General features: G+C 37.1%; 2 protein-coding genes across 3 annotated transcripts; one reads left to right on the forward strand and one right to left on the reverse strand.

Annotated features, from left to right (window-relative positions):
• Positions 1-203: 203 nt before the first annotated feature.
• On the reverse strand, positions 204-3289 carry LOC110044620 (tRNA wybutosine-synthesizing protein 2 homolog). The gene is made up of 3 exons (XM_020750182.2): positions 3144-3289; positions 2000-2795; positions 204-1580 (listed from the first exon to the last, which is right to left on the reverse strand). Exons 1-3 carry the CDS (start codon positions 3188-3190, stop codon positions 1053-1055), a joined length of 1371 nt encoding a protein of 456 aa, XP_020605841.2. The 5' UTR covers positions 3191-3289; the 3' UTR covers positions 204-1052.
• Positions 3290-3351: 62 nt separating this feature from the next.
• LOC110044618 (2-hydroxyacyl-CoA lyase 2-like) lies at positions 3352-13437 on the forward strand. 2 transcript variants are annotated; one of them, XM_020750181.2, is made up of 19 exons: positions 3353-3500; positions 5045-5098; positions 5234-5338; positions 5662-5740; positions 5917-6008; positions 6127-6203; positions 6431-6492; positions 6774-6847; positions 7477-7514; positions 7779-7879; positions 8555-8664; positions 8905-9028; positions 9466-9560; positions 9692-9731; positions 10497-10611; positions 10765-10902; positions 11138-11312; positions 11645-11743; positions 12229-13437. In XM_020750181.2, exons 1-19 carry the CDS (start codon positions 3387-3389, stop codon positions 12412-12414), a joined length of 1878 nt encoding a protein of 625 aa, XP_020605840.2. In that variant the 5' UTR covers positions 3353-3386; the 3' UTR covers positions 12415-13437. The 2 variants fall into 2 exon arrangements, with proteins under 2 accessions (XP_089134663.1, XP_020605840.2); XM_089278537.1 differs by lacking the exon at positions 12229-13437 and having other exon boundaries at positions 3352-3500; positions 11645-12212.
• The last annotated feature ends 552 nt before the right edge of the window (positions 13438-13989 follow it).

Genomic DNA, 13989 nt, shown 5'->3' on the forward strand with positions numbered 1-13989 from the left:
TCAGGCGACATTGCGTTTTGTCGGCCAACGTTCAAACAGCGGGAAAAAAAAGAGCACTAGAACTAGACTTCCTACAAATTAATCTGCGAAAGGCAAGCTGGAACCCTCAAAACCCAGGTGTGAAGAGCGCGAGGCAGACGAGCGATAGCTTCACTTTCGCACCTGGACTACTTAAAAATGCGAAGGACTTGTACCATGATGGCTACGTTTATGTCTTTATTTTTTGAAATTGGATGTGATATTTCGTTACCTAAGGACAGTTCTAATTTGAGAATGCAACAATCACCGGTCATTTTGGGTTTGTGTTTGAGGAAAACTCGGTCAGGGAAATCACAGGATTATCCCTTAGATCTTTTATAGTAGTAACATGTTCTTAGGTAATTTAGTTTACAGTCAAACCAAGTGAAGCGTACCCCTCAAGATTACATTAATGGATTGATTATTTGAATAATGAACTCACTTGTCACTTCAAAACTCAATATTAAATTGATTTTTTTGAACATTAAGCCCATTAGCCGTATTCTTGGAACAACTAGTGGATTCTATTTTCCAATAATCAATTCATTTTTGCATTCTTGAAACGAGTGGCGGGTTCAATATTCAAATAATCAATTCATTAATGCAATCTTGAGGGGTATGCTTTACTTGGTGTGACTGTAATATTTAACACTAATTTTACATACATTTTTACTTTGTTCCATCCACAGGAAAACGCAAAGCCGGCGTTTTCATATTCCTCCTGTTTGAAGAGTGCTTTCGAAAAGCTCCGTTTTCATCGCGGTTTAGTGTGGTCGGTAGGCCTAACCGTAGAAATAATGCTGCGTTTTCAAATTCCTCCAGCTTTGTGTGGACGGGCCTTAGCATCACTGAGCTGGTTGTTTTTAAAAGTCCTTACTAACGCCTTTTGGCAAACTTTGCTCGGATAGCCAAATTGAAGCTTTACTATTATATGAATAACTGTTTCTGTTCTCAAAACCATACATTATAAAAAGCATAGAATCAAACCGGCTATACTATCTACAGGTGCTTTGTTGGCATATAGTTAGCTTAGTTCACACAGTCACATGTTCAAATACAGGACAGCACTCTACATCTAACACAACATGGTCAATATGAGGTGCATAAGACTTGACATGCTCAATGTGCCCTATTTGGACATTCCAGTTTGGGTTGTCATGTGATTTCTTCAGATGTTTCAACAGAGTTTGAGCCACATACTTGGCCCAGTCTAGCCACTCTGCCTTCACTTTCTTGTTACAAGATGGTGTGTTGTTCTCTTCCAAGAGAAAATGATCACATCTGTCTGAAACTTCAGAACAGTACAAAGTAGATATAGAGCTTGCAGTGCTAGGGTTTTCTTCTTCACTTGATACAAAAGTTGTTCCCAGTAATGATAATGCAGAAACTGTTCTATCATTTGCTGTTTTTCCACTGTCTGTTAGCCCTGATGTAACATTGCCATGTACATGCAGCCAGCCTCCTTTGTCAGAACATAGTGCAGCACAGGCCACAGGCCACCCAGCTTCACTGGAAGGGATGAGACCAAGATTGACGCGATCTGCAACTCCTTGAAGAGGAAACTGATCAACAAAAGTAAACAAGTTCAGTGAGATCAATTTTAAAGGAGACACATTTGTGATAAGAGACAAAAGAGAAACAGATGGACAGGCAAACTGACTTACACAAAGATATACTTACAAACTGACTGTCTGCCAAGCTAACTGAAAGACACATTTTGATTGATTAATTGACTGGCTGACCGACCAACGGACCGACCAACCAACTGACGGACCGACCGACCGACTGATCGATTGATTGATAATGCACCAACTGAACATATTTTGGACTGACCAGAAGATTAGGCAATTGACCTCTTACCAGTTAAATTGAATAATATTTTTATAGTAGACTGAGTAAATGTACAACGCATTACACAGCGGCTTATAGTTCTGGACAGTTCTGTTATCTATGAAACAAATATCCTTAATCTGCTTGTTACCTTCACATTGTCTCCTTCATATATGACACACTGTTTATCAACACCATTTAACTTCAAGTTTCTTTTCAAAGCTTCTATAGCATTTTCATTCCATTCACAAGCATAAACCAAGGCAGCCTTGGAATGGACCAGGTATGGCAAAACAAAGTAGCCGATGCCAGCATAAAGGTCAACGACAGTTTGACCATGGCAGTCAAAGTTTCCAACTCTCATTTTCTCTGTTATGTTTCCTGCTGAGAACATGCATTTAGTAACATCAAAAGTGTATTTTATACCATTGTCAATGTGTGTCACCCAACCATTGTCACCTAGAAGCAGGCTGACTTTGGGAGTTCTGAAACCATCATTGTTTATAGTTGATTTCTTGGCAAGTCTTGCAACACCAAGACTCTTGGCGACAACTTTCCATAATTCCTCACCAAAATGTACCCATTTGTTGAAGGTGAAACTATTCTCTGGTAAAAGAATGAGGTCTCCATGCTGTTCCCAGTGAAGTGGGATGTCATTTTGTAAGAAAGCATCATGAGTGACACCTTTTATTTGAAACAAGTTGTCAATAGCAGGCCTTAGTTTCTCTTGAGGGGATACCTTGCGCTGTCTTATATTCAGTGCATGTCCGTCGATGTGTTCAATTCTCCCCTCAAAGGAAAACAACAGAGATTTCTCAATTTCTCCCATTCGTTCATTTTTCAGTTGTTCAGCCAGTTCTTGTTTGATAGGAATCATTACTTCTTCTTCAGAGTAACTCGCCACTTTTCTTTCTTTATCATAGAACCTTTTCTCCTCCAAACATTTCCTAAGGAAATAAACACCATTTCTGCCATTAAAGGAGGAATTTCACTTCGTAATTTTCAAGACTAAAATGACAAATCATTTTATGACAAATCAGTTATAATCAATGGAAATGGAATTATGGCAAAATTGTACATATAATATAATTTTCTTATCTGTCATAAGCAAAAGCTGAGGATCTTCTTTCAAAAGCTCAAGAGAACTTGCTAAGATTTCTGACAGCTGAAAGTATTAGTTGTAAAATGTTACATGTGATGGGCGAATAAAACTAATTTCCAAACAAAAAAAAAGATTATAATGGTGCGTCTTAGCAGATTGTTTTTCGTCAAGATGGCTATGATAAGCAACTCACCTTGCTTTTTGAGCATTCTTTTTGGATGTGACATAAACCCAGGCCATTCTGCGCTCAAATCACGTAACATGCACGTTAGCGAATAACATAAAGTAATTAATGTTCAAAGACGCGCTCAATCCGCTTTTTCAAGTCGCAAGTCGCCACCATGTTGGCCGTGTCTGGACTGGAAACCAGACTGAAAACGCGGTAATGTCAGCGGGGTGTCCCATTAGTTCCAGTTTTAGGCGGCCCGTGGATAAAATGGCGGAGTTCAATGTGTTTTCTGCTGTATTTCTGGGTGCTATTGCAGCTTTTATCGGGGTCATTACGTTCCTCGTGTACAAGCTGAGAATCTTGCATAAGTACATTTACAAGGTAGGAAAGTTTTCAGTGATTTTTGTGGGAAAAAAATTAAAATTTTGCCCTCGTAAAATCACTATTAAAATGGAAGGAATCTTTTTTCAACAGACGTGTAGATCACAAGAAAATAATCTTACAATATACTTTTTTTTTTGAGACATCGAAAAAAAGTGTAAATGCTTAATGCTACTAAGAACCTTACGTTATATTCTTTTTCTTGTCACGTTCTCTAAATACGCTGAATAGCTTCTGTTTCCGTATAGTCCCAGGGATAAAAGGGGTGTTTTGGGGGCAGGTACAAACTAGCTCTGGCCAGATGATCTCGGAAATGTCAATTAGTTTTTACGCCTCGTCCTTGAACTGATTCCCAGTAATCTGATCGAGTTTTTTATCTGCCTGTATTATTGTCTCTTTTAGTAGGAGGGTCAAACTAGTATTATACAAGTTTTTGTCTTTGTAAAGGGAAGAACATTTCATTAACCAGTGTATCCGCCAGAGCGCGCCATTGCGGGAATCCCACATTACAATCAGAGATGGCCTGCAGAAAAACAATAAAAGGGCCAATTTGGCCCTTTACTTTTACAAGACTGCAGGCGTAACACAGGCATAATATTTTAAAAGCCATCCCAGGGCTTGTAATTGTGATCGATACGGTCGCCAATGCAACAAGCATTTCGTCCTTGGCAACCAAAAATTCCGGTTTAGTCGCCATAATACGGCATAATGGCGACTACATTTCTCTGTGTTGACGATCAATAACGGTTATTTTGTCACACATTATGTCCTTCTAGAAAATCATATTGAAAGATATTTGCTTCTAAAACATTTAACATTAGAAAAGAAGTCAACCCATCCTTTTGCATTGCTGTATTGATTCTCTCACATTGGAAAGCTTCCAAATGACTGATCGTGTTACAATGCATTGCCCTACAATGCATTGCAAACCCTTGATCAATGACTCCGTCATGTATGCCTAAGGATTCTTCTCTTGTAATGCACGGATCCCTCATACTAGTATCTGATTCAAAAGAAACTTTATTGAGTAGAAACACTTCAAAAAGCACTTACTATTAAATTTTATCATAGATCCTAATAAATTGCTTTATTTTCTTTGCTACCATGATGCATTTTTTCCTTCTGTAGCTTTCAATTTATTGGCCCCGTTCCTAAAAAATTGGCCCCTAAAAAAGATCTTCAGGGGCCACTTTGGCCCTCAAGTAAAATTTTCTGGCTGAAACACTGTTAACGGTGGTCAAAGTAATATTTTAGTTAGTAAAATAATTCAGCTACAATCCTTTATGGCCTCTTTCTTCCCAGGATGGGATACACCATCATATGAGAACTTGGGATGGGTTGAAAGGGAAGTGTCAGACGTCAACTTTCAGCTTTGACCAATAACTCGTGTCAAGAGTCGACATCCCTCTTGACCAGTAGTCAGGAAATGCAAGGGGACACAGGCTTTGGCTACTTCATCATGAAGCTACCTAACAATCTATTGAGTAGTGCTCATGTATAAATTATTATAAAGCATTAATAACACCCTACGTTTTTACTCTTAGCTTGATGAAAACAGTAACAGACATGGTGGGGAGTTGGTTGGTGAAGTTTTACAAGTTAGTGACCATTAAGCATTTTTATATATATATTTTTTTAATATAGTAAAATGTTTTACAATTAATTGGTAAAAAATGTGGTACAATTTATACTTGTTTTGAACATTCTGCTTATATCTCCTATTCATTTTATAGTCCCATGGGGTCAAGTTTGTCTTCACGCTGTGTGGTGGCCACATTTCCCCAATTTTGGTTTCATGTCAAAATCTAGGAATCAGAGTTGTTGACACAAGACATGAGGTAATGTTACCTGTAGTTACCTTTATTGTGGAGGATTCCTTAAATTCTGCATTATGCATGACTTAATATTATCCTAAGTTTGTAATCCATTAGGTAAGTTGATCGCCCAAGTTCTTTGTATAGTCCAGTTTTGCGTCTCTCTCTGTCACGCAATATGCTCTCGCAAGAGTGGGGTACTGCTAGTACTTGGTCAAGTAGACCTGTGTTAACAGTAGGACTTTTAGTCAAAGACAACTACTGTAATTGCTGATTAATAAGTGTGGTCATAATACCAATGAACTGTCTATCCCAAGTGATAATGTTACTATCGTCGTTATACTCAGGTCACAGCTGTATTTGCAGCGGATGCTGTTGCAAGGTTATCGGGTGTTGTAGGCGTGGCTGCAGTCACTGCTGGGCCTGGTAAGGAGTCACATATTATCTTTCATGATTATTGTCAGCCACATGTATATTGTTGAATTTCTAAGGGTGAGTTACCTCGCTAGATCTTCAAGGCTGTGGAAACCATTCCCTTTATTTGTGAATATTATTATGTAAATCTAAAAGTGACAGCTGACAGAGCTTGTTGACCATTTCAGGTTTAACCAATACAGTTACAGCTGTGAAAAATGCACAAATGGCAGAATCACCTGTCCTATTGTTAGGTGGGGCAGCAGCTACCTTGCTCAAGGTTTGTAATCCTTGGCCAATGTACTGTTAATCAGTACATTTATGTAGCATAATGATATTTCTGTCTGATTTTCGCATCAGTACTGTACGCTTTTAACCCTCGCTGTTTCTTTTTTCAGGGACGAGGAGCACTGCAAGATATTGATCAGATGAGTCTGTTTAAACCCTTATGTAAATACTGTGCGACAGTTACAAGGTAACATTTTGTTTCAATGAAAATACTGTCAATAAGATAATGTAACATTAATAATGTTAAAACTGTTAAGAAATAGAAAATTTTCAAAATGTGTCTGTATTCTTGTGGACCATAAAATAATCTGGCCGTAGTTGCAAGTAAATACCAAATAGAGCACAATTGAATAAGTTATGAGTATTTACAGTTACAGTTACAAGTATTTCATAATAGTTTACTTTTGCCAACAGGGTAGCTGACATTGTGCCAGTTTTAAGAAAGGCCATTCAGATTGCACAGTCAGGAACACCAGGTAAAAATTAGCCTGCAGTTTACAATTGATTTGTAACTTAAAATTTATGTTATACAGCCTTATTTATAATCCACAAGATTACAACATCTTCAGGTATCAGAGTATAACTTGTAATGTAACATATTTTGGGAGGCTTGGAGGGAGTCATGTCTGTTTTTTTAACTAATAAAATAAAAATTGGCATAATCCCATCCATGATCTTGATTTTATGCTATTAATGCTATTTTTAATTTGTTTTTACTTAGTCTATAGTAAATGTTGTAATTTTCTTTTGATTTCAGGTCCTGTGTTTGTAGAGTTCCCTATTGATACACTTTATCCTTATCCTCTGGTGAAAAAAGAGTCTGGGGTTAAGGTGTGTAAGTCTGACACTGGATAAAATTGGCTTTTACTATACTGTCAGTCCTTGGCCTAATTAGTTGCCACATTTGACTTCAGATCCATTAAAACAATACATTTGTGCATTATATTTTCTGATCAAATGCTTGCATAATTTTTTAGGCTGAAGACTAAACTGTGAAAATCCAGGCAGTGTTATTTATTTATTACTGAACAGATTAAGGCCACATGCTAAATTTGGTGAAATTTGAGGTAAATTAAAAACAAGATGACTGAAAAAAGTCTCCAACTGTAGTGTTAGTCTAGACCTTTCAATTAGTAATTTGTAAACAAATCAAAGTTACCATTATATTATACATTCATGGGAAACTTTCTTCTAAAAATAAAGCCACTGCCTGTGACAACCAGTTAATATATAGCCAGCTTTTATTAAATGTACAAGAAAATATATTATTATACTACAAGTATGTTTTAGAATTACATGTAAAGTCTTGTGTCCTATCTCATCTAGTTTAAAAAATAAACTATGCTAAACTAAGCAGAATAATTATCCAAAGGGTACTGTCACTCACATACAGTGTATGGCTTGGATAGCATTTTTTGATTTAATAGTTAATTTTAAATGGTTTCGATTGTTATTTCCAGGATGATCCTCGTGGATTGTCTCAATGCTTAGTAAATTGGTAAGTAACCATTGGTCTTTAATTCCAACCACTAGTTTAATTCTAAGGTAATCTTTTATATTTTTGCCTGTGCTGTCACAGTTTCATGCAGGGCACACTTTGTTGGGCAGGTCAAAACAGACATTTGAATGGTTTAAGATTCAATTTCAATACAGTTTGCACATGATTGTTGCCTACAGTACACTGTAGTTGTAAACATGTATTAGGCAGAATAATTAAACCGCAATAATCATTATCTCACTGCTCATGTGCATTCTTCGTAAGGTATATTACTAACCACCTTCATGGCTTGTTTGCTGGAGCCTGGGACCCTCAAACTAAAGATCCATTACCAGTCGACATTCCACTGCCAATTGCATCACAGGGTATGTCACAGATTTTTGTCCCAGCTGTATAAATTAAACATAATAACATATTACAATTAATAATTGTAATAAAAAGGAGGAATTAAAACATTACACTACAGAACTGTTTCAAAAGGGCCTCGTGGTCCTCTCTCATCAGGTGAATGAAACACTGACCAACTAAGGTTCCTTTTATAGGCTGATCTTTCAAGCATGCTTTATTAAGTACTTGCTTGTATACCAGCACATATTACATGTATATGAATGGGTGACGAATGGTAAAATCCAAGACTTGGCAAGAAAATTCTTGTTTGGAAATCCTAGACTGGCAGACATTCCTGGGAGAATATCACAAGAATTCAGACTCGAGAATTAGTAGAACTTTGTGTTCACTGAGAGCAAGATTTATAAACTTCAACCCTGCTCCAAGTCTAGTAAAATAGATAGTCATATAATTATGTGACAACCTTTTTGCAAGAAACTCAGTTGAAGTAGATTGATTGTGGCCTAATTTAAACCTTTAAAATGGCTTATATAATAAATGATTATTAGAGAGGCATTGATCAGGACTTTGCATACTCTTTAAATCCTATGCTTTGTTAATATTTTTTTAAATTGGCATTTACAGTCTGTACATGTAATGAATGAAACAGAATTTTTCTCTGTATTCAATAAACTGCATGATGTCCCTTTCAGTTGATGAATGTGTGAAACTAGTGTCCAAGTCCACTCGGCCAGTAATTATATTAGGAAGTCAGTCTACATTGCCTCCAGTTCCAGCTGATCAACTCAGGCAAGCTTTAGAGGTAAAACAACACTGCCTTTGTCGTTTTTGGTTTTCCTTTTAATTGCATGCCACTTACCCTGAAATCTGTTGAAGAAATAATCCCTGTTCCATCCAAATCCTGCATCAGAGAATAAACATTGTCCACAATCAAACCTTTCTTGTTCACTTGGGTAGCCAATCACAGCACAGGATTTGGTTATTTCTTGTCTACTCTTAGAGCTAGCCATGTGATAATTTAATATTTTATATTTGCTATCAGGCACTAGGTGTCCCTTGTTTCCTGGGAGGCATGGCTCGTGGTCTGCTGGGAAGAAATAGTAATCTTCATATACGGCAACGGAGAAGAGATGCCTTAAAAGAGGCAGATCTTGTTATTTTAGCAGGTATGGTTAGAAATAATAGCAAAAAAAATACTGGCAATAAGAAAATTGTGTGTGATTTTGTTTTCATGCTAATTCTTTAGTTTGGTGCCGGTTCAGAAAAGTACACAGATAAAAACTTTGATGGGAAAAGGTTAAATTAACTTCTAAAACCATATATTATGGAAAAAGTGTAGCTGTAATGAGTGCAAGTGTATCTTGTTGACACAATGTTAATAAACCCAAGAAGGTTATTGAAATCAAATTAAACGTTGAATTATAATTCAATCAAATGTGAAAGCTTGACCATGACACAAATCTACTATAATTCATGACTTGGTTTAGTTGGAAGTTAAACAATGTTAAGTGGGCTCTATGATCTTTTTGTGAGGTCCATGTTAAGTACCATACCGGTACTTGTCAGCTGTTGGTAATCACACTTCTGTTTTGTTGGACTATAGGTACTGTTTGTGACTTTAGGTTATCTTATGGTAGAGTACTGAACAGAAAATCCAAGATCATTGCAGTGAATAGGAACAAAAGCCAACTTTTCAAGGTAAATTATTTATAACACTGTGGTATTTGTGACACATTTTGTTTTAGGTATCAATACTAATTAAAAATATTTTTGAATGTTACATATAAATTTGTTTTTCATGCTAACACTTTTGGCAATCTGACTTCCAGAATTCAGATATGTTTTGGAAGCCCACAGTTGCTATTCAAGGTGAGAAGTGTTCATGAATTAAATAGCAATCAAGATAAATTCTGTCAAATTAAATTTCTTTGTGAACAAAGCTGGATTTTACATTTAATTCCATGTCACTTATTGCACAGACATTCAGGTAGTCTGTCAAAACATCTAGTGCAACATATGCCGTGAAATAGAATATCAGATGAACCACTTCATTTTATTGCAAGAAAGTCTGCGTTATTTGGTCAAGTGTCCTGATAGATGTCAGAGCTTATCCTGGGCTGGTTTAACAACAGTTATCAACTACACCTAGCAGTATTTCATCCTCTCAGTGGATTACATGTTTGTCCACTGCGTGGTATGGGCACCTGCAAATTTACTGCATGGTGTAAAGCTGTGATGGACTAGCATCCCTTCCCATGGAGAGTAGAAATACTCCTGTTACTTTATATTAGGGAAAATTAAATGGATATATGCACCACCAGATGGGCCACTTAACTCAAGTGCAGACTTAACCCCTTCCTTGGTGCAAATTTATACACCAGGCCCGGTTGTTCAAAGGATGAATAACTCTATCCACTGGATAAATCATTATGCATCTGATAGCGTAGTTTGTTTAGCCAAAAGTTATCCACTTGAAAGCAATTTATCTGGTGGATAGAGACATCCAGAATTCGAGCAACTGGTGCCTGGGTGGAGAGGCAGTGTGTGAGGGTTATGTCACTGTCTTGACCAGAAAGATCACAACTTCTTCATTAGGTCATGTCTTCTCTCAAATTGTTGTTTCCATGGTTTCAGGTGATCCTGCCTCTTTCTTGACATCACTTTCTAAGGGTCTCAAAGGATACAACTGTCCTGGAGATTGGGTGGACGCACTGAAAGAAAGAGACATTGAAAAAGAGAAAGCTAACAGGTACATACATGAATTCATGTACATTGATTTGATTCATTATAATTACTCTCCATTTCATGGTATGCCTGGCCTACCCTAGTGGAATTCTTCCTCATACCTTGTTCTAAGGAGTCTCGGACTACACTGTATCTACTGATCTGTTTTTCTGAACAGTCTCAAGTCACAGGAATCTCTCAAGCAGCATTTGAATCCACTGAAGCTGTTGTACAACCTGGAAAATGTCATGTCCAATGACAGCATCATCGTGGCTGATGGAGGAGACTTTGTAGGCACAGCAGCGTACATCTTGAGGTAAAGCCTGAATGTCAATGAATGGGCGACAGTATTCACAATGCCAGGATATTACAGTTGTGAATTGTCTAGTAATAAAAGAGTCCTTGTGCTTCCCTATAGTGGACACCCATTTAATCAGACACACTTGACTTCCTGATAATCCAACTGCCTACTCCTGGATCTCTGAGGATGGTTGTACATATTAAATGTTTTCTATTACAACTTACCTAGCTCAACCCTGTTCTGTTTTCAGGCCACGTGGTCCCTTGACATGGTTGGATCCAGGTGCATTTGGTACCCTTGGGGTGGGCGGGGGCTTTGCCCTGGGGGCCAAGCTCTGTCGTCCAGAATCAGAAGTCTGGGTTATTTACGGAGATGGTTCTTTGGGTTACAGTGTAGCAGAGTTTGATACTTTTACAAGGCATAAGGTAAATCAGTAGATGATTATAACAACTTTTTCTTATCTAGAAAATGGAAAAGGTCGAGAGATTTCATGCCCAGAAATTTGTTATTAGTTTTCACAGAAAGTAGTGCAAAATCAGGTTGTGAGAATGTATTTTAAAAAAATACTCCTAACAAAACAGGTCATGAAAAATAATTAACTTTTAAAATAACGATGCTCACATAATGTCCCAGACCTCTGGTCAACATGTGCTAGTCAAAGCCAGTAGTAATTTTTTTGTAATTTTTCTGTCTGGGTATGTATTTCTATTTCATCCTCTTGCTAATTTTAAATATTGGTGTGTTGTTTGTTTTTCAGACTCCAGTTATTGCCCTGGTGGGTAATGATGCCTGCTGGTCTCAGATTGCTCGGGAGCAAGTGCCGATGTTTGGTTCAAGTATAGGATGTGACTTAGAGGTAAGACACAACTTAGTCCACCAAGCCAAGGCAGGGATCGTTATAAAACCCATGCATCAAGGTCAGAAAGAAAGCAAGGAAACAATCAAAGAAGCATGGCTTCCCAGCTCTTTCCATCTCGTATCCTTTGATGGATCATTACTACCAACACTCTTTGTCCCATATGGGTCTGTTAATACTCTCTGGCTTTTGATTTGACAAAAATGTTACATTCATAAGCAGGCTGAACCATATTCTATTCACTCCCTGAAACAATGCTACTTTTACCTACAGCATAGTCTCTAATAGTAGGTGTAAATGCTCGTGTTTCCTCCTGGAAACAAACATGAATTACCACTCAGACAAGTACATGTAATTGCCCCCTTTTATAGCAAAATGTATCACTCAGCTACTCAGCAATAATTGCTGAGTAGCTGAGTGTAGCTGAGTGTTTGTTTATAGCCATGCAATGTACTTGTGTCTTCTTGTGTAACTTCTTCTCACAGTTCACAGATTATCACATAGTCGCTGACGGTTATGGAGGTAAAGGCATACTGCTCAGTGATCCATCCACCAGTGAAATTGACACGACGCTAACTCAAGCTCAAGACATAGCAAGGGATGGCACTGCCGTTCTGATTAATGCACTGATTGGAAAAACTGACTTTAGACAGGGTTCAATTTCAGTGTAATCTTCAATTACACACTATTGTCTGGTTAGGGTATTTTCATGTCAAATTAATATTTAGAATCTGTTCAATTCTCTTAATTGGAAAAATAATTAGGTGGTCACCATCATCAAACATTTTGTATAACAATTTATATTGACAGCTTAACAGGTGTAGCATATTTCAGTTTAATGTAAGATTTGGTTAATGTTGTATTTTCCATCTTTTTTCAACTGTGAGCAATAGTCTGTATGCACTTGTCTATTATGCTGTTTTTTTTTTAATGAGCATGATTCTCCATGGATCACAAAAATTTTTGATCCATGCTCAAAATCTTGCAGATCATCCTTTAATTTGCAAGGAGTCACTAAGTCTCATTTTTGTGCATTTCTTCTGTGTCACAGTCTAAGATTGTTTATAAATCGCAGTCTTGGATTTTTAAATAAAGATCTCGGACTCTTGGCAAGTCTGGGATTTTACCATAGTTTCAATCATTTTTAATAATTATTAGTCCTTTACTGATCATTACTGGATTGAAACACTTGACATTTAAATAATACTTTATAAATAAGACTTTACTTCCTTCAGGGTGTGTCTTCATGGCAATAGGCTATTTCTTAAGTTGCCTGTTGTCTCCAAGGCAAGACAAGTCTTTGCAAAACCATTCATAGTGATAGCAGGTTCATTGCATATTTCCAGAGAACTCAAATTTCTATTAAAAATAATGCTTGTACCATTTGTAATGTTTGGGAATTGGATGAAATACTGCTTCTTGTGTTTGATGTATTACAAGTTAGAAGTATATTGTTACTGGTAGTTAGAGTTCAACAATTGGGTGGGATATTATTGATATTAGAAATGTATTCTAAGTGTTAGAAATGTATGCTAAGCAAAATATTAGTGGCACACGGTAATTTGAAAATGTATAAGAATCACTATTTAATAAATAGTTCATAAATTATGATCATAAAAAAGCAATGCATTTTGTGTAATGAGGTGCATTATTTGTCTGCTGGAGGTAAAAGACAAATAAAACAAATTGACAAATATGCAGTCTGAGTTTTTCTACCAATGAGTCTGAAAAGTCTGGGATGATAAACTGACTTTGTATTACAGTTCTTAGAAACGTAATTATATGAAATCATTTTATAGCTCTCCAGAGCAGACAGAAAGCTACTAACCAATGCACTGATTGTACTGGTCACACTGTGTAAATAATTATCATCAAGAGATTTTGTGCAATGAATAGTAGTAGAATTTTCATTGTTATGCTGCAGCTCTATGGCACACACGAAGATACTAAGATATGGGCGAAAATAATTTCCATGCATGCGAAGAAGTGCAGCAGGATAGAGGTCGTTGAGGGGAGGTGGGTGGGGCAAAAAGGGAACTCTGAACAGACCTGTTGGGGCATGAACACATAACAGAACGATCTGAAGTGTGGAGGGCATATAAATACTCTGCTCAATACCCATGGGTATTATGAGGGTCTCTTGAGGAAAAGAATGCTAATTAATGTAGCACACATGGCCATTTCGGTACAATCATATCTGTTCAATGAAAATAGCTCTTATTAACTGAGCAGGAGGTCTGTATGGG

Source organism: Orbicella faveolata, unplaced genomic scaffold, assembly GCF_042242905.1.
Source record: "Orbicella faveolata isolate gen_17 unplaced genomic scaffold, um_ofav_v1 contig_46, whole genome shotgun sequence".
In the NCBI taxonomy this organism is placed as follows: Eukaryota; Metazoa; Cnidaria; class Anthozoa; order Scleractinia; family Merulinidae; genus Orbicella; species Orbicella faveolata.